General features: G+C 55.3%; 1 protein-coding gene across 2 annotated transcripts in view; it reads left to right on the top strand.

Moving 5' to 3' along the window:
- SH3PXD2B (SH3 and PX domains 2B) overlaps positions 1-16,896 on the top strand; it is a 76,849-nt gene extending 59,953 nt beyond the window's left edge. Inside the window, exons 8-13 of one of the 2 annotated variants that reach the window (XM_053926856.1) lie at positions 158-262; positions 4,202-4,319; positions 7,061-7,287; positions 9,275-9,324; positions 10,150-10,275; positions 12,002-16,896. In XM_053926856.1, coding sequence (XP_053782831.1) covers positions 158-262; positions 4,202-4,319; positions 7,061-7,287; positions 9,275-9,324; positions 10,150-10,275; positions 12,002-13,543 — 2,168 coding nt within the window. In that variant the 3' untranslated portion in view covers positions 13,544-16,896. The remainder of the gene's footprint in view (positions 1-157; positions 263-4,201; positions 4,320-7,060; positions 7,288-9,274; positions 9,325-10,149; positions 10,276-12,001) is intronic. The other variant, XM_053926857.1, reaches the window with a different exon arrangement.
- Positions 16,897-17,380: the final 484 nt, after the last annotated feature.

The raw sequence follows: 17,380 nt of genomic DNA, 5'->3' as shown, positions 1-17,380 counted from the left end.
AGCTGACGTGGCGAGGTGTGTTCCTCCAGTAAAGGGGAACACAGTGTTGCCTTACCTGAGTGTTGACGCAAACAGTGCCTGAAAATGTTACTCTATTCTGACACCCAGACCTCACCCCTGACCCAGCCGACATCGGTCTACGCTCTCGTTTTCCCAGGTTGGTGGTTCGTCAGCACCGCTGAAGAGCAAGGCTGGGTCCCCGCGACCTGCCTCGAAGGGCAGGATGGTGGGCAGGATGAGTTTTCCCTGCAGCCTGAGGAAGGTAAGCCGGAGCTCGAGCCTCGGGCCTGCTGGGGAGACCGGGGCTGGCCGGCCACATACGTGAGGCCCTCCTCACCCAGCCCCTTCTCTTTGAGTCTGCCTCCGAGTAGCCTGGGGACATGAAGCCAGGCCTGGGGTCAGGGTTGATGGGCAAGCCCACCCTTTCTTAGGGACCTTTGGGAGCCAACCCAGCAGAGCCTGGGGGAGCTGGGCCCTGGTACCCGCATGGAACCCCAGGGAGCCCCAGCCTGTCAATAGGGCCACTCACCCTCCCCTGAATCATTCTCCTGGCCACAGAGGGGACTGCTGCATCCGGCTCATTTGCAAGACGACGAAAGCCATCTGTAAAGGGTGTCAGGGTCAAAGCTGACCCCCTTCACTGGCCTACACATGCTTCCATGTCCCAGAGAACTTTCCCCCCACAGGTATCCTGAAGGGGAGGTTCCGGCCATGTCTGAACCTCTAAGGCCCAACGGACTCCCTCCCCTCCAAAAGCGTTCCTAAAACTAGAGTGTGCGTTCATCTAGCTAGCGAATAGGATTTAAGGTCAGACCAACAAAAATCTGAATCTCAGCTGCAGCACTTACTGGCTGGGTAAACTTGGGCCGGCATCTTAACCTCTCTCTACAACCCAACCATCTCCTCAAAAAACAGAAATGGTGTCTGCATCATGGAATAATTTTTTAATTAAATGAGATCCCACATGCAAAGCACTTAGCAAAGAACCTAAACAATAACACACAAGGACCAGTTATTATCATATAGCTGTGCTTACCTAGGGCTGCACATCTGGGCCCTTTAGCTGGTTGCTTTGAGGAAATGCAAAGCCACTGAAGTATCTATTTATCAGAACAGAGGGTGAGAAGAAGGGGGATATTTCTGTGCTCAAGGATTATATATGGTTTTGTGTTCAGTTTTATCATGGCCGACAGCCCTCGGAGTAAAATATCTGTTGGTTTGCTCCGCATTTGTGGGGCCCAGGAGGGTTGGGGTAACACGGGGATACTACAGAATCCACTTGGGTCAGGGGGCAGTGGTGTATACTGCTGGAAACTCCAACTCCCCGAGACCGTTAATGACGACCACATGGGCGTACTTCGGTAAGGGGCTATTACCCCCATTTCACAGATGAGCAAACAGGCTCAGAAAGGTAGAGACACCTGCCCAGGGTCACACAGCTGGTAGATGGGAGAGAGACCATATTTTCCTGAGGATTTGTACCCTTTTCTTCCCCTTGCCACAAAGGCTTCTCTGAGTCCTCTCTGATCGTGCCAGGGATGGAATTATGTCTCCTGGATGCCTCTGCACTCAAATGCAAGGTTAATCCTCGAGGAACCCAGTCCTTTTGAGACACGTGGGTTTGGCATAGACTCAGAAATAATTTTTCTGAAATGGGGACATGCCCCTTTTGCCTGGAGACCCCGGAAGTGCTTTCTTCTCACCTCTGCCTTCTGCCCTTCACCTCCACATGCCGCCCATCCAGTCTCATGGAGGTACTGGTCTTTGCCCCGGCCCGTGGGCCGTCGCCGGACCCTGGGGGACTTGTATGCCATCGGCGGGCGTCCAGGTGCCTGCCTCGGAGTCTGCTTCCCCATTCGGGGCTGGGAGCCGGGTCCTTGCATCTGCACGCACCTGCCTGCTCTGTGCCTGTTGCATGTGAGACACGGTGGCCTTGTCTGTGCCGTGTGTATTGTCGGTGCCGTACGTGTGTGTTAGCATGTAGATTTGGGGGGACAGGTACGGGGGCTTAAAGTTTCCCGGGTTAAAGAGTGATGTCTGGGGCCTCTCCAATGCTGAGCTAGTGACCTGTTCCTTTCATCGGGCATGTTTGACTTGCAAAGAAAAGAGACCCACGTCAAACTGGCTTCAGCAAAAAGGGGAAGTATATTGATTCATATCACTAAAAAGCCCAGGGTCGGTATAGCTGCAGGCATGGCTGGATCCAGGGGCTTGAAAACATCCTTGGGTACCTGAGACACTCCTGCCACCTCTCTGCTCTGCCCTCTACGTTGCTGGAGCCATTTTCTCATGGCGAGAGTAGTTGCAGGAACCCTGCGGGACACCCACCAAACACAAATCCCAGGATGGGTTCCAGCTGACCCACATTGGTCCTGTGCCATCCCTAATCCAATCCCTGGGGCCAGGGGGATGCCAGGCCAGGGCCACAGACCCTCCTCTCCCTCCAGGAGGTGGGGAAGTCAGCCTCACCCAAACCATGTGGGCAGAGGCTGGTAGTGCCACCAGAGGAAGGGCAGGTGGGTGCTAAGTGGCAGTGCCCTCAGGCAGCGTCCACCACGCAGTCTACAAGTCTTCTACCTTAAACCTCGTTAGGGGTCACTGAGCGTCCCGCAGAGCCCACAGAGGCCTTTGGGCTAGAGAATCCCCTCGTGCCAGCCGGCTAGAGGGTGCCAGCCCCAGGCGTCCGGGGCCTGCAGGATGGCCTGCACTTAGTCTGGGGCCCAGCCAGACAGAACTTCTGTGTGTAGACCAGGTTGCATTACCCCTGCACCCCAGCTTGCAGACTCCCTGAGCGAGGGAACAGCTGACGCTGCTGTACACAGGATATGTGCAACTTGAGTCAGCTCGGCCCCCACGGAGCAGGTCAGTGGGCTAGACCAATAAATAAATAAACGCCCTGTGTGCTTTTCGCCTCCCTCTGCACCAGCTGGGCGGGCCACAGACAGGCAGTGGTGTTTTCCCAAAGGGAGAGTCGGCCCCTGCACACTAACTGTCCACACCAGCCCACAGCTGGCTCACTCACCCCCTGGGGGCCGGGATGTAACCCAAACAGGAAAGCCCTCTCCCCTCCACCCTGGGCTCCCCTGGGGACCCTCAGCTGCTCTCTGGCTCCGCAGTCACTGTCGGAGGTGTTGGGGATGGGAGCCACCCTCTTCTCTTGCCCTCTGGAGGACCCTGCCTAAGTGTAACAATAAGCAGCCCTTCCAGCGGAGCCTAGGCCCCTGCTGTGGGAGGGACACAGCTAGAGGCAGCTCTCTCACAGGAGACTGGGGCCCCCTGGCCTTGGGGGAGGGAACAGGAGACAGGAGAGTGGGGTGAAAGGCACCCCAGTCCCATCAATGAAAACTGAAGCAGGCGATCATTTTGCGAGAACATCTGTATGTAGCTATAGAGATTGTTATGTTTGTGCACTTTAAAATAGTACACAGTTAGATGTCAGTTACATCTTAATTTAAAAGTTAATTTAAAATGTAATATTGAGCTTCAGGCATGGTTGGATTCAGGGGCTTGAAAGTAATTAATGACAAATGAAGATCGGTTACCAGCAGTTGCTAGCTGTCTCCTCGGTAGTGATTTCAGCCTGAGACCCTGAGATGGCGCTGCCTGATCCAGCTCGTCCCTGACCCTCCCCCAGGGAGGACAGGAGGAGCTACAGAGGGTTCAGCCCCCTCTGGCGTGAGCAGGGCGGCTCCCACCAGGCCACCCGGACCTGTGCATCTACTACGCAGTTACTCAATACTCAGTGTTGGAGGCCGAGGAATGAACAGGAAAGACACAGATCCCTGCCTTTAAGGGGACACAATCCCCAAACAAAACACAATAAATAAGTAAATTGCATGGTGTGTTAGAACGTAATCCCTGGTACGGGAGGGAAGTTAACTTGGGTAAGGGCGATGAGGATGCCATGGGTCTGAATATGGCATGAGGCAAGGTCAGGGAAGGTGACCTTGAAACACACATTGGAAGGAGGTGAGAGGACTGCGAGACCCTAAGGGATTTGGACCTGCCCTCGGTCCATGTGCTGTTGCTGCTTGCTCACAGTCATCCAGGGCCAAGTGAGGGCCTGGGGGGTGCACAGAAATCTCTGGAAGAAATATTTCCCTCTGATGGGCAAGGACCCCTCACAGATCACAGCCTTGGCCATCAATGTCCCAGGACTCTCAGTGGCCTTGACTTACCCAGCACCCCTTTGTGCCCGCAGAGGAGAAGTACACAGTCATCTACCCATACACGGCTCGTGACCAGGATGAGATGAACCTGGACAGAGGGGCCGTGGTGGAGGTCATTCAGAAAAACCTCGAAGGCTGGTGGAAGATCAGGTACTCGCTGCGGGTGTGTGGGTATCAGGTCACGTGGGCTCCAGCCGCACAGAGGTCTGTGAGCCATTGCAGATGGGGTGGGGTTTTGGCCCGAGCCTCAAAGGGGACACTTCTCCGTGCTATTTGGCTTCGCTCCCTACTCAGATCCTTCTCTAAAAGTCCATAATAAGCAAAACCTTCTCCAAACACAGCGAACCACAGACAGCAATAACCCTGTTGAGCAAGACTGGTCTCTACCTCCAGATGTTCCTCTTAACGAGCAGCTGGCCGCGGAGCCGCCGAGTGTGTGATTTCCCTCTTCCCCCGGCTCTGAGGCCGGCACGAGTCTCTTGGAGTCCAGTAGTGAAGGCCTTTCAAACACTTTGCCACAGCTCCTTCCCCTGTGTCATGCAGCCAGAACCCCATAGGCAGGTAGGATGCCAGCTCATCATGCTGGTCTGCCTGGTGCTTTCCCAGGTTTAGTAACGAGTCCTGGGAACCCCCTCTTTGGTCCCACTAGAAGCCAGTCAGTGACCACAGGAAGTTGGGGCAAGAGAGGAAGCCTGAGGTTCCTATGACCCAGCGCCTGTGCCGTGATTTGGGGCAGGACATGAGGGCTACTCAGGTGGGGCTGAGTGTGTGGTACTTTCTTCATTCAGCAAACACACACCAACACTGTTCTGGGAGCTGGGGAGTCAACAGTGAGAAAGAGCAATTCACAGCAGTAGGCATTGGCACAGGCTCGTACACCATCCCAGGCCAGGGTGGAGTGTGATACTTTGCAGAGATGCACAGGGGAGTTTGGAACACAGAACAGGGGCTTCTGAGCCCCAGGGTCCTAAGGGAGGGGATCCACAGAACTGAGAAGCAAAGGTGTAATGACAGTGATGCATAACACCTTGAATATACGTGCTGTCTTGCTGTGTAACAAATGATGCCAACACCTGTGGCTCTGGAGTTCGGGGATGGCGTACTCGGCCCTGGGTCCGTCCTGAGCCTGCAGCCTGGTGTCAGCGAGGTCTGCAGTCATCCGAAGGTCTGACTGAAGGGAGAAAGGGGCAGAGTCAGGACTTGAACCCCTACCTTTCTCACCGCAAAGCCCACTCACCACTCCCTGTGTGGCCTCTCTGCTGATGGCTTTGTGCCCAAATGAACTGTCTCATGTTGAGGCTGAGGGTTGCGTGCAGCGTCCAATTCAGACAAGATTTATTCCCACTCAGAGGGTTGGTATTTTAAGATCGGTGGGCGCCAAGCTCTGCAGATTTCTGTATCCTTATAAATTTGCTTTCAGTTATAGAGGACCTTTTTTTTTCTTTATCATTGAAACAGTGCTGCCTAGTTCGTAAAGTAATTCTTGACAAGATGCTTGGCCCTATCACGTACCACTGCCCGTCAGTGAGGTGTGTTCAACTCTCCCAAAGGCGTAGGCACCTGCTCCCCAGGCCAGACCAGTGAGGTGCAGGAAGGCGTGTAACAACTGCTCTCCAAGGGAAAAATGCCCTTGAGTTGCCGTGTTTGCCAATTTCCATGGTGTAACACTCCTGCCCTGGCCAGTTTCAAGGGTCCAGTATGACATCACTTGAACCCGGAGCTCAAAAGAGACGGGCGCCGTTGGCCATCACACACAGTGTCAGCAGCCCTGGGGTGCCTGTGGTCCCGCCCAGCCCCTTGGGTCATTGCCATGAACTGAGTCCCGTGCAGAGAGTTAAGTGACCCTTGTACTCCCTGGATTCCCGTTGGAATTCGGTGAGCTGGTCTGTCAGGGTTTCTGTCACTCTGCAGTTCAGGGAGGGACCCAGCTGATCCCGTGTGAGACTAGGAACCAGCCCCCTCTTGCTTCATTCCCTCTGAATGCGCATGGAACCAGCGGCCCAGAGGCCTGCCCTTCCTGTGCCCAGAGCCAGAGATGCTGGGAAGAGGCAGTGGAGCCTGAGAGTCAGGAGCACAGACAGGCGGCAGCCGCCTGGGTCTGAGTGCCTGTCCACCAGCTCCAGGACTGAATGGACGAAAGCCATCAATGGCTGTAAAGTACATAGAAGAGGACAGTGAGTGCCACAAAGCACCAGTTATCACTGTTGTTGTCAGCGCAGCGATGGCTGTAAGGGGACAGCGACTATAACAGAGGCTCCTCCCGCTTGCCAGGCCCCTTTGCAGTTTGCCCACTTGTCTGCTTATTTCTTCACTTCACTGGCACTGAGACCCTGGACACAGAGCTGGGTCAGCTGTGATCCTGCCCCAGAGCTCACATTCTCCGTGGGGAGACAGGCCCGCCAAGTGTGTGTCGTAGGTGTTGGAACTGGTACGCGCAGGTGGCGAGGCCCTGGAGGGAGGGCTTCGTTCTCCATGAGGCTCAGAAAAGGCTTGAGGGAGCAAATGGTATTAAGCAGAGCTGGGAAAGAGAAGCAGGGAAGAGAGGGGAAAGGGGCTTTGCCAGCAGAGGGTCTCCAAGAGCAGGAACATGGGGATTGAAAGATGGTATGTTTGGGAGGCTTCAGGCTGAGTGGGGTGGGTGGGACGTGGGGATTGCTGTGAGAGACGAGGCTGGGGGCAAGTAGAGGCCGGGTTGAAAGGCCTTGAATGCCGAGCTCTGAGGGCTCAGGCTTCACCAGGAGGCAGCAAGCAGTGTGCCAGGCTCTGGCCCTGGGCACTTGTGACCCTTGGTTCTTGCCATCTGGGCCCCGAGATGTGATTCACAGTGGGAGTGTGGCTTCTTCCCATGGGTGGTAGAACAGCCTGACCAGTGTCCTTCCTCCTCCTTGCAGGTACCAGGGCAAAGAGGGCTGGGCCCCAGCCTCGTACCTGAAGAAGAGCAGCGGGGAGCCCTTACCCCCGAAGCTGGGCCCCGGCTCGTCTGCCCACACAGGCGTCCTTGACCTGGATGGAGTTTCCCGGCCGCAGAACTCAGTGGGCAGGGAGAAGGAACTGCTCAGCAACCAGAGGGACGGCCGGTTCGAAAGCCGCCCGGTGCCAGACGGCGATGTCAAGCCGAGTGAGTGACACCCACCAGAGTCCCAGAGGCTGAGGGACAGCTCTGTGCTCAGGGCTCCTCATACACTGTCCCTCATCCTGTAGATAAGGAAGCAGAGGCCCAGAAACCCTGGGTAACTTGTTCCAGATCGTTCAGCCAGCAAGCTGCAGAGCCTGGGTGGAGAGATGCTGCTTTCCTGCTCCAGGCCACGTTTTCCACCGTCTTTCGATGATTAGCTACTGCTCCTCAAGCTCCTGCTGTGTGCCAGAAACATTAGAATTAGTCTCACTGACTCTGCATAACAACCTTGGAGGGACTTACTACTCTTACAGGTTGGAAAACAGAGAAAGCAAGCGGTTTGTCCCAGACCGCCCAGCCAGTAAATGGTGGGGCCGGGATTTGAACCCAGGCCCGTCTGACTCCAGCGCCAGTGCTCTCTCCGCATGGCCTCATTTCTGAGCCGGAGAAAGAAAAAGTTGACCCTTTTAAGTCGTGTTTACTCTAACAACAGTTCTTTATCCATCGTGCTTTTCGAAGCTAGTATATATTTTACCGTTTCATGTGCCCGACACGCCTGAGATTAGGGTTCGTTACTGTCTGCTGCGTTCCTAGGTCTCCAGCCTCAAGCAGGCAGCTTCCTATTACCCATAGGAAGGAAGTCACTTGTCCCCAGCAGGGCTTCTCTAGCTGTTTATAGGGCTCTTTTAGCCCAAGAACTCCTTGAGTCTCACATCTCTGCTGAGCCGCTCTGAGAGAAGGCATTGATAAGCCGTGGCAGGGGGTCTGTCCAGCTCCTAGATTCTGTGACTCTACTCTGTCATTGCCAAGAGCCCAGGAGGATCCCCATTAACCTAGAGGAGCAGGCGAAGATCTGAAACCCCATGTTAAGATAGGTTCAGATGCTCAAACAAAGACACACATGCACCCACCACCACATACATACACCTGATAACAGTGGCAAATCATTCACATGTTTCCTTCTTTCTTGCGAAAGAGTTCAGATATATGTCCAGGGCTACTATGGCTACTGCGTGCACTCAAGGATCTTGTTATGCTGCATCTATCCTGTGTTGCTCTCCTCTTCCTAGTCTCAGATGGTTCACGGCTAGTCCAGCCAATGAAACGATGCAGGGAGAAGTGGCTGACTAGACCAGAAGCTACAGTATTCCCACTCTCTCACATCCTGTGGCTACAACTTGGTCACATGGCAATACCTAGCTGCAAGGGAGTCTAGGAAATGTAGTCTTTATGTAGGCAGCTAGCTGTCTGGCTAAAACTCTGGCTGTTTATGCGAGTGGAAGGCAGGAGAGGTGGTTATTGAAGAGATGAGCAGTCATCTCCACACCCCAGCTGCCAAACTACGCCTCTGAGCAGACCCATGCTAAACCAGCTCTGGCAACAAATGGGGTGCCTTTCTCAACATTCCACCTTTAGCCAGGAGCCTCGGACCACTCATCCTCCTCCTGACCCGGAGGCCCGCAGTGAGGGCAACCCCACTCCAGAGCAAAAACTCCTGAAGTCATCAGCCCGAGTTTGGTTCTGTTCACATGTTGTTTAATTCGGATTTGTTCTAGAACACAAAGCCGGAGGCAGTAACACGTACGGCATATCTGCCAGGTGCTGAGAGCCTCACACATGTCCTTTACTTCCATCTCTACCATTGCCCCTGGGAGGCAGGCGCTGCTCTCCTTCTGCAGACGAGGGCCTTGCGGCTCAGAGAGTCGGCAAGCCTGTTGCAGCCCACCTCTGCGTTATCCTGAAGCCTACACTTTTGCCCTCCCTGGAAAGCTTTCCAGCGCTGCATCCGTGGCCTTCCTGAGCCAAGTCTGAGCGGCCCCTTCCTGACCCAGCTGCTCTCGCAGGAAGGCTCTCGGCAGCTCACTAAGGCCTGTGCGGACGTTGTGCCTTGTCTTGTACAGGACGGAACAGGTCTTTCCTGGTATCCCCCTCAGGAATTTCACCTGTAGAATTCTGCACGTGTGTGAAATAAGATCTTGTCTTTTCATAGGATCACCCAAGATGAGGCAGAGACCCCCTCCTCGCCGGGATATGACCATAGTAAGTGGGCCCTTGGTACTGGGGAGCCAGCCCCTGACCCGACGCCAGCCTCTCACGGACCTGGCCCTTTCCAAAGAAGCTCCCTTCCTGCCCAGCCAGCGGCCCCGCGCAGCAGGCCGGACAAGGGCTAGTGCCGTTAACAGGTGGAAAAACAAGTTGCCTTTGTGACACTCAGGCCTCGGGATGTGCCCTCTGCTTCCTGAGCCCATGTCCCTTTGTCCTAGGGCAGTCCTCTCAGAGAAGGTAACTGACACCACAACTGGGACAAGGCTCAAAAACCCTCTGCGGTGCCATTCTGATATTTTACCGCATACATTTTTCATGCCTTTGGCACCTTTCTGACGATACATTGAAAAGTGGGTCGTCTTTCTTTGCCTCCCACCGTTTGGGTGCACGCCGTGTGCTGGGCGCTTCGCTGCACCCATTACGGAATGCCTGCAGTCACCCCGCCGGGGGCATCCTGCTGTATCCGCATTCCACAGGACACGAAGCGGAGGCTCCCCAGTCGCACACCTAATCAGTGTTTCTAACCCAGACGGGTTGTTCTTCCCACAACCCTCACTGCCTCTGAAGTTCAGAGAATATTGTCTTGCCTCAGATGGTCACGAGTGTTGGCAAACATTTCTTCTCTTTGCACTGAAGCTGAAGGGCCAGTAACTCATCGAGGAAGTGCTGAGCTGAACGGTCCTCTTGGTTTTGTCCCATGGGTCCATCAGCGCCCCCTTGAGGATGATCGTGTGCCCCGTGTAGCACCCTCCACTCCCCTTCTTTGGTGCCATGGTAATGGGCTTACATTGGACTTAGCGCTTTGTTTACTCATACCAGCCTCGAGGTCTCAACCTGCCCAAGCCCCCCATCCCACCCCAAGTGGAGGAAGAGTATTACACCATCGCCGAATTCCAGACAACCATCCCTGACGGCATCAGCTTCCAGGCGGGCCTGAAGGTCGAGGTGAGTGGACCTGGTGTCCCTTTGTCTACCTGTGATTCTTTTTTGTTTGTTTGTTTAATTTATTGTGGTAACGTTGGTCAGTAGCAGTATATAAAGTATTTGGCTTATCCAAGTGTTGTTTTCCTGTGACACATTTTGTATACTCTGTTTTCCTCTTCTCCAGTGTTGCTTCCTGGTTCATTTCAACATCTCGTTAGCCTTCAGAATTCATTAAGGGAGCCACAGCGTTCTAGCAGTAGAGCTGTTAGGCCCACCTAATTCCTTGCCTAGTCTATGTATCTTTGTAACACGTTTAGTGACGGTGGTGACGCAGGCATCTCTCTGCACCAGGTACCTTACATCCTTGGTAACTAATCTAAGTCCTGGGAGGTCAGTGTCTTCAGCCTGCTTTACAGATGTACCTGAGACAGAGAGAGGTTAGGTAAATCGGTCAGGGTTACGTAGGTGGTAATGGTGCAGCTGGGATATGAACCCAGGTCCCTGTGGCTTTAAAGCCTGGGCTCTTTTCTTTCCTCCTCATTCTTTTGATTTTGCATTTGTTTTTATTCAGAATAGCTCTTAGCTTCTCTCCAGTAAATGAAAACTCCCATAAGTCGTGACTAACAGCACGAATGTTTTAGAGCTCCTGTCATAGTACTTTGCATTGAGTGTAAGCTTAGCAAATTTTTGTTGATATGTTTCATTTTGATTATTGTTCATACTTAGTATTAGAATCGTTGAATTCATGGATGTGCCCACAATGACTTGTATGCCCAGAATCACCTTTAATTGTTACCATAGCTACCAAGTGTTGGTAAGATGCTAGTCGCCCTCAAGTGAAGGGCTTACATTTATCTGTACCCTTTCCTGGAGAGAGTCCAGTGGAACGAACGTACATGCGTGTCACATGCACCCGGCTCTCTCGGTAACCTTTGCTGTAATTTAATAATAGGTAACATTTACCTTTCGGCGTCTGCCAAATGCTGATGTATGCATTAGCTTATGTGATTATCATGAAAACCCGCAAGTGGGGGGTGATCGGTTTTACCAGTGTCTCTTTCTTTGTGGTGTGGAATCTCGGGAATGTGATTTGTGCAGGGCCATTCAGACAGTAAGGGGTGAGGCCAGGACTGGAGCCCAGGACTGCAGGCTCCGGAGCCTGGCCTCTGCCTCCTGCATCCTGACCCACCTGAGTGTCTGACCTGCAGCTGCATACAGGTCCCCGTAGCCAACAGCCTCCCACCTCCTATGTAGCCTGAGGGTGCTGCCCAGAAAGGGGGGGATTCATTCCTTGGGGATGGGCAGAACTATGTATGAGTCTTGAGGTAAATGTCCCCGCCCCCCAGTGGAACAGTCTAATTCTGCATGGCCTCTCGGAGGGTCCCTGGTGGATTAAGCCCCAGTGGCCCAGAGCCATAACCTGCTCATAATCCACTCTCACTCTCCCCATCCCCTCACTTGTGACTTCCTGAAGTCATCTTTCACATGGACCACCTGTCTGCAAGTCCAGGTGTTCGAGACTGCTTCTGGGGAGCTCCAAAGTTAGACAATAACCTTCCCCCGCGCGAGGTATTCCCAGTACACGGTAGTCTCCATACACGGTCCACCAGACACGTGGTCCGGGAACCTGCTGAGTGCAAAGCCCCACTTCTGGAGCTCCAGGTACATGTGGGTCTCCTCCAGAATCCTGGTCCGCTGACTCTGGAGCCTAAACCTACTAAGTACTTTCCTCCGTCCTTCCATCCAGGTGATCGAGAAGAACTTGAGTGGCTGGTGGTACATTCAGATTGAAGACAAGGAAGGATGGGCCCCAGCAACCTTCATTGACAAGTATAAGAAGACCAGCAATGCCTCGAGACCCAACTTCCTGGCTCCCTTGCCCAACGAGGTGACCCAGCTCCGGCCGGGGGATGCAGCAGCGATGGAGAACAACACAGGCAGTGAGGCCAGCGGCCCCTCTCGGCCCCTGCCCGATGCACCACTCGGTGGGGTGGACCCTGGGATACCATGGTCCAAAGACTGGAAAGGGGGTAAGGAGGGCCTGAGAAAGGGGTCTTCAGACATGTTGTGTGCGGGCTATGAGGAGATCTCGGACCGCGACCTGGAGGAGAAGCCCAGCCTGCCTCCCCGGAAAGAATCCATCATCAAGTCCGAAGGGGAGCTGCAGGAGCGGGAGCGGCAAAGGATGGAGCAGCTCAGGGGCTCCTCACCTAAGCCTCCTGGCATGATGTTGCCGATGATTCCAGCCAAACACAACCCCCCAGCCCGGGACGGCAGGAGGCCAGAGCCCAGACCTGACAAAAGCAAGTTGTTCCAGCTGAAAAATGAGATGGGGCTGGAATGTGGCCACAAAGTATTGGCCAAGGAAGTGAAGAAGCCCAACCTCCGGCCCATCTCCAAATCTAAAGCCGACCCACCGGAGGAGAAACCAGAAGCCATTCCCCAGAATCCCTTCTTAAAGTCCAAACCTCAGGTTAGGCCAAAGCCAGCTTCTTCCCCCAGGACAGAGCCACCTCAGGGCGAAGACCAAGTGGACATCTGCAACCTCAGGAGCAAGCTCAGGCCTGCCAAGTCTCAAGAGAAGCCCTTGTTGGATGGAGAGAGCAGCCACCAGGCTGGTGGGGGCCAAGACATGGCCATCAGCCGCAGCTTCCTCCCAGGGGAGGGGCCTGGCCGCGCACAGGACTGGACGGGCAAGCAGGATGGGAGCAGCCCAAAGGAGACACCCTGCAGGGCCCCTCCGAGGCCAGCCAAGACCACGGATCCTGTGCCTAAGAACGTACCCGTACCTCTCCAAGAGACTCCCCAGCAGAGACCCATGATCCCGCCCCGCAGACCACCGCCCCCCAAGAAAGCCTCCTCATCCAGGCCACTCCCAGAGGCCCGAGGGCCGCAGCGGGAGGCTGGCGAGGGCCGGGCAGCTCCTGCCCCAGGCCGCGCCCTGCTGGTCCCTCCAAAAGCCAAACCTTTCCTTTCCAACTCCTCAGGGAGCCAAGATGACAATCCAGGCAAAGGCGGGCTGGGGCTGGGGCCGCGGGTGGTGGGCAAGATCGGAGAAAACAGGGAGAGGGTGGCTGCAGCCCCCCACCCCAGTGCCGACAGCCCGAAGGACTTGTATGTGGCCGTGGCCAACTTTGAAGGCGATGAAGACACGAGCAGCTTTCAGGAGGGGACGGTGTTCGAGGTCCGAGAAAAAAATAGCAGCGGCTGGTGGTTCTGCCACGTCCTCAGCGGGGCGCCCTCCTGGGAAGGGTGGATTCCTTCCAACTATCTCAGAAAGAAGCCCTAGCTGCTGCCTCCCCGCTGTCGGGAGGGCCTGTGTGTCCCTGCTGGTTTTGCCCACATATTTAATATGCCTCTTAATTTATCATTCTCCACGCAGCTTCGGAGGAAGGAAGGCTCTGGAGAACTGTGGTTTCTTCCCTCCCATGGGTAGAGTCGGCTCTCCCACAACAGCAGCCCCCCAGGGGCTCCGAAGCCACATGCTTGCTCTCTCTCCACTCATAGTCCCTGCCTTAAGGCCAGTGGCATTGCCACCAAGCTTCCCTGCCTGCCCAGCAGTGGCACCGTGACTCTCCAAGGCCTCCAGGACCAGAACCCCCCATCTGGAGAAACCGCACAAAGGGTTTCTCGTTGCTTGGACCCAGCGAAGAAAGGAGCAGCCCCCGGCAATCCATGACAGCTTGCTCCAGCTCCTCCATGTGCTGAGAAGCCCAGTGACTTTCTATTCACCCAGTTTCCAAAATGCCTGGCGCCAAAAAGGACTTCACCTTATAGAAGTGGGCTCTGTGGCCAATCCCAAAAGGGGGTGTCCTCCTCTCCAAGGCCTCAGGCTCCTGGGGCCCTCAGGTTTGACCAGATGTGGCCCATCCTGCCTCCCATCCTCTGTCTCAGGAGCCCAGTGGATCGGTCCAGAAGGGGTGGGTCCAGCCTGGAGCTCGATTCACTGCCGGGCTCCAGACAATCCCCGCCCCGCCCTGGGACGTTTCACTCTGTCTACCGGGAGCAAGAATCTCAGTGTTAGTTTGAAAGGGGGTCTATTTCCAAGCCATGCTTCTGTGCGAGCGCCCCTCTGCTGAGTAGCTGGTCAGTGCCAAACTCCTTTGTGTTCACGTTGTGTCCTCTCTTGTGAGAGTATACCCCTTCTGCAGAGGAGGGAACTCGGGTTCGGGGTGCCCCAGGCACACTAGCTAGGGGGAGAGGAGAGAGGGTTTGAATCCGGGCCGGCCTGACCTCCAAGCCTGTGCCCTTCACCCTGGAAGAGGCCGACCAGGCACGGGGAGGGAGAAGCGTGGGTGCCAGAGCCCTGTGTTTCGCGCCTGTGCAGGTGTCCCAGAGGGAGAGAGCTCAGGGCGCCAAGGGAGCTGAAGTGCTCCCTCGTGCCAGCCTTGAGGGGCCCCCCTGCTGGCTCCAGGACCAGCCACTGGTTCTCTATCGAGCGGAGCGGAGCAAGCAGTGTCCGCCTCAGGTGACAGGGACCCAAGGGCCAGGCAGGTGCCTCCTGTCACTCTGCTGCTGCTGCTCTCTGGTTTTCATAGTTTTCTCCCCCTACCCCCACACTCTCCTTCTCTGTCTCCCTGGGAGGAACCCACAACAGCCCTCCCACCCATTTCGAGGGTGCAGTTCACCTAGAGTCACGGTCACGTACAGAACCAGGTCCCCGGGTTGCCAGTTCCCTGCAGGGAGCATCTGCCCAAGGACCAGGCTGCCTGGGGGTGAGAGGGCAGTGCCCCTCCCCCTCCCACCCGGCCCTGCGGGGGAAGAGGAAGTGGCCCTGTCCTGCCCCAGAGTGGCCCATTCAGAGGGTCCCTTGGCTGCAATGCTTTTGGAACCACAAGGCCAGCTTTCCTGGGGATGCCCGCTGTCCATCTGCCACGCCAAAGGTCCTCTCCCCTCCCCCCACCCCCACCACAGGGGCCCTGGGCGTGTCTGCAGAAGAAGGAGCTTCCTCAGACCTACACTACTGTCCTTGTCCTTCAGTCGGTCTGTGAGTCCCGTCCCCGAGAATCTTGGGACCGGGCCCTGAGGTGCCCCTCGGCCCTATGCCCAGACCTGTGGCGGGGAGAAGGGCGGCAGCTGGAGCAGGGCCACCCACCTCTTCACATCCCCTCTCTTAGGAGAAGGCCCCAGAGCGTCTTGTCCTGAGTGATCCACTTTGGTTTTAAACCGCTTTTATGAAGCTGTGAGGCAGGATTTGACTCATAACATTTCAAAAGACGAAACTCTAAATTTTTTTTCTGACTCACTTTGTGCTTTCATTGACCTTTCCAAGAATTCTGTGCCTGCCCTGTGCTAGGCGCCGGGCAGACCGCGCTGCGTGTGGCTCCCTGCCTGGCTGGAAGGGCTTTGGTTCTGTTTGCTGATTCCACCAAAAGGGTTTGACTTTGACCTCATTCCCTCCTCCGGGGAGTCAGCTGGGTGGGAGTGGACTGATTCTTTCTTTGTCTGGCCAGAACGTTTTTCTGCAAGTGAAAGAACTTGCCGCCATTATTATTATTAGTATTATTAGTATTAGTATTAGTATTATTCTGACGGGAACTGAAGGTACAGAAGCCAAATTCCTCTCCATTCGCTGCTCTTCCTCGGGATGCACTTACATCCTGAGTACTCCTCTCTGGCTCTCCTTTCCCACAGCGGTGGGCACTTCTCTGGGCACCTGAAAGTGGGGTTTGGGGAGGCGGGTCTTGCCTGCGGACTTAGGTTTACACCTCCCAGAACTGTGGCCACTCTTTGTGAGCAGTTGATGGAGCGTGTGCGAAACTGCCGTGGAAATGGCTTGGGCCGTAGGAATAAGCCCCACGCCGGGCTCCGGCAGGCCATGATAACCCTGTAAGGGGTGTGGGGTCAGCCCCGATCTGTAGTGAGAAAACAGGCCCAGGGGATGAGGTCCCATTCCTAGCTTCATCTGAATAGTGACAGTGACCGAGCTGAGCCTCGAATCCAGGGGTTTTCCCCCGCAGTGCCTGTGACTTCCTCTGCCACCAGCAGTGAAACATGCTCGGGGTGTCCACAGAAGCAGGTGGCCTTCCATCTGACTTTGAGTTTGCCCTCCCCCCACCCCACGATTAGACCTGTCAGTGTGTAAAGGCAGACACAGTCTGGGTTCTCTACTTTCCTCATCCCTGCTTACTTCCTGTATCTTATCGAATGTCTTAAAGTAAAACCACAGCTTGTGGTGCCGCCAAATCTTTGAAAGAATCTGAGTTTTAAGGGCCTCCACTGAATGAAACAGGCCTTTGCTCAAAATTGTCACTCAGATGTCCTTTGCCATTGGGTGGGGTTAGGTCCTCGTCCCAGCCTGGGACTTGGGGACAGCTGGGCTCCAGCTGGAATCGCTTGTAATGCCGTCACTTTGGAGGAATCACGAGGGCCTAGGTCAGTCTTCCCGTTGACACTGGGGGCCACCACCGTGGGCCTTGTCATGTCATCGATTTCTTAGGCTACATTCTAGACCTGAAAACTTTTCTGGGATTTTGTCACCAGGTGAACAAACTTGCCACTTTCAAGGGCAGGTGCCGAATCTCCCCAAGGTTCGGAAGGACCTGAGGGACGAACAGTCGAGTATTTATTCAGCCTGTACTGACGCCAGCACGGAGTGGCAGGAAGAAGGACTTGCTCTGGCCCTCCAACAGCTGGCCCCCCAACAGCTGGCCCCTGGACAGCAGCGAGAAGGTGAAGGTCCGTGGCCTGGCTCCCAGCCTTTCCTTGTGCTGAGTCGCTAAGTGTCAGGTCCACCTGCCCTGGGAAGCCCCGCCCTTCTCTTTGAACTGTGACAGCGGGCACACAGTAGCCTTAGCCACGCACAGCAGCCTTGTCTGCCTTGGTTGTCCAGGACCATCCTTCAGGGCTTTTGCTGCCGACAGCCATGCCATGGATTACCCAGCGTCAAACTGTGGCCTGAATGGGTGGTCATTGACTCACACTGAGGGTGCAGGGTGCAGGGTGCCCTCCCTCAGCCTAGACGAATTGCTCCGAACTTGACTAAGGTTCTGACTCTGTGGAGTGAAAACCAGGAGGCTCCCCAAGCGTTGAAGACCCTTCCCACAGGCGTGACCATCCACTCCATGGGGTGACGTCTGGTTTCTGGTGCTACCCTGCAGGTCACTGAGCCCCTCACTGTGCTGCA

Source organism: Desmodus rotundus, chromosome 6 (genome assembly GCF_022682495.2).
Source record: "Desmodus rotundus isolate HL8 chromosome 6, HLdesRot8A.1, whole genome shotgun sequence".
Taxonomy (NCBI): domain Eukaryota; kingdom Metazoa; phylum Chordata; class Mammalia; order Chiroptera; family Phyllostomidae; genus Desmodus; species Desmodus rotundus.
The sequence above is the reverse complement of the archived record's forward strand: the minus strand, read 5'-3'. Positions and strand labels throughout refer to the sequence as shown.